Genomic DNA, 1,051 nt, shown 5'->3' with positions numbered 1-1,051 from the left:
CAGGAGAATGGGGGTGATGGGGTTCGCAGCACCTGCGGGGAGCACTAGTTGAAATCTTCCAGTGGTTTCTATATGCTCAAGATGGGTGCAGGCAGGAGCAGACACCTGGTGGCTTGTTGTAGAGGTGGCTGCAGAGAGGAAAGAGGCCTTCAGCTGAGCGTTTTGGGGACGTGCTTCGCCGCCCCGTCTAGTAGACGCCTGAGGAGTTGGTCAGGTAGAAGGGGCGGATGACAGCGTAGAAGCTGCTGAAGGAGCCCGTGGGGCAGGAGAAGAGGGAGGCATTGCTGGAGCCATTGGTGCTCAGGGTGTTGGGGATCGGGGTCTTCTGACCCCTGAAGTCGGTGACGGCGGCCACAAAGCTGCCACTGCAGAGCATCAGGGCTTTGTTCTCATAGCCGATGGCTGGGTCAGGGTAGCCGGACCTGGTCAGGCCCAGGGCAGGGACCTCGTCGGAGGAACACGAGAACCCGTAGTTCCAGCAGCTCTGGACGGTGGGGAGGTAGGAGAGAGACCAGGAGAGGAACATGTTGTGGAAGAGGAAGCTGGGGTGCTGGGGTGTCTGGAAAGATCTATAGGAGTGATATCTATAGTCAGAGGGGGCCTGGGTGTAAGCAGTGTTGTATGAGTACTCGGAATGGAAGCCACTCCTTCTGGACTTTTCCGCCAGCCAGGAGTTCTGGATGTTCCCTGAGACGGAGGCACTCCAGGTGGGTGCCATGTAGAGCCGGGGCCGGTAGGTGTCCTCGGAGAAGTTCAGGCCCCGGTACTGGGCCAGCAGCCGGAGAGGCACTGTGTGGAACTCCAGGGCCTGTAGCACCTTCTTCCGAAACAACGGCTCGTGGTCGCGGAACAGGGACATGTTGAACTGCAGCTCGAACAGGTCCATGGGCAGCATCATGGGGAAGCGGATCTCCTCCAGCAGGCCCGCTATCACTTCGTGGGAGGCGCGGTTCTCCCAGCCCCACGCACCCACGGCCTTCAGCAGAGCCAGCTCGCTGGACACGGCCAGCTCGCTCCTGGAGAGCAGCGTGCGGAGCAGGGCGAGGGGCGT

At 60.8% G+C, this 1,051-nt stretch overlaps 1 protein-coding gene across 1 annotated transcript in view; it reads right to left on the bottom strand.

Annotated features, from left to right (window-relative positions):
* Window positions 1-61: 61 nt before the first annotated feature.
* The window catches only part of LGALS3BP (galectin 3 binding protein), a 12,100-nt gene continuing 11,110 nt past the window's right edge, over window positions 62-1,051 (bottom strand). Inside the window, exon 6 of the mRNA XM_004374372.2 lies at window positions 62-1,049. Within this exon, the coding sequence (XP_004374429.1) occupies window positions 188-1,049 (862 nt within the window). The 3' untranslated portion in view covers window positions 62-187. The remainder of the gene's footprint in view (window positions 1,050-1,051) is intronic.

Source organism: Trichechus manatus, unplaced genomic scaffold (genome assembly GCF_000243295.1).
Source record: "Trichechus manatus latirostris isolate Lorelei unplaced genomic scaffold, TriManLat1.0 scaffold00028, whole genome shotgun sequence".
In the NCBI taxonomy this organism is placed as follows: domain Eukaryota; kingdom Metazoa; phylum Chordata; class Mammalia; order Sirenia; family Trichechidae; genus Trichechus; species Trichechus manatus.
The sequence above is the reverse complement of the archived record's forward strand: the minus strand, read 5'-3'. Positions and strand labels throughout refer to the sequence as shown.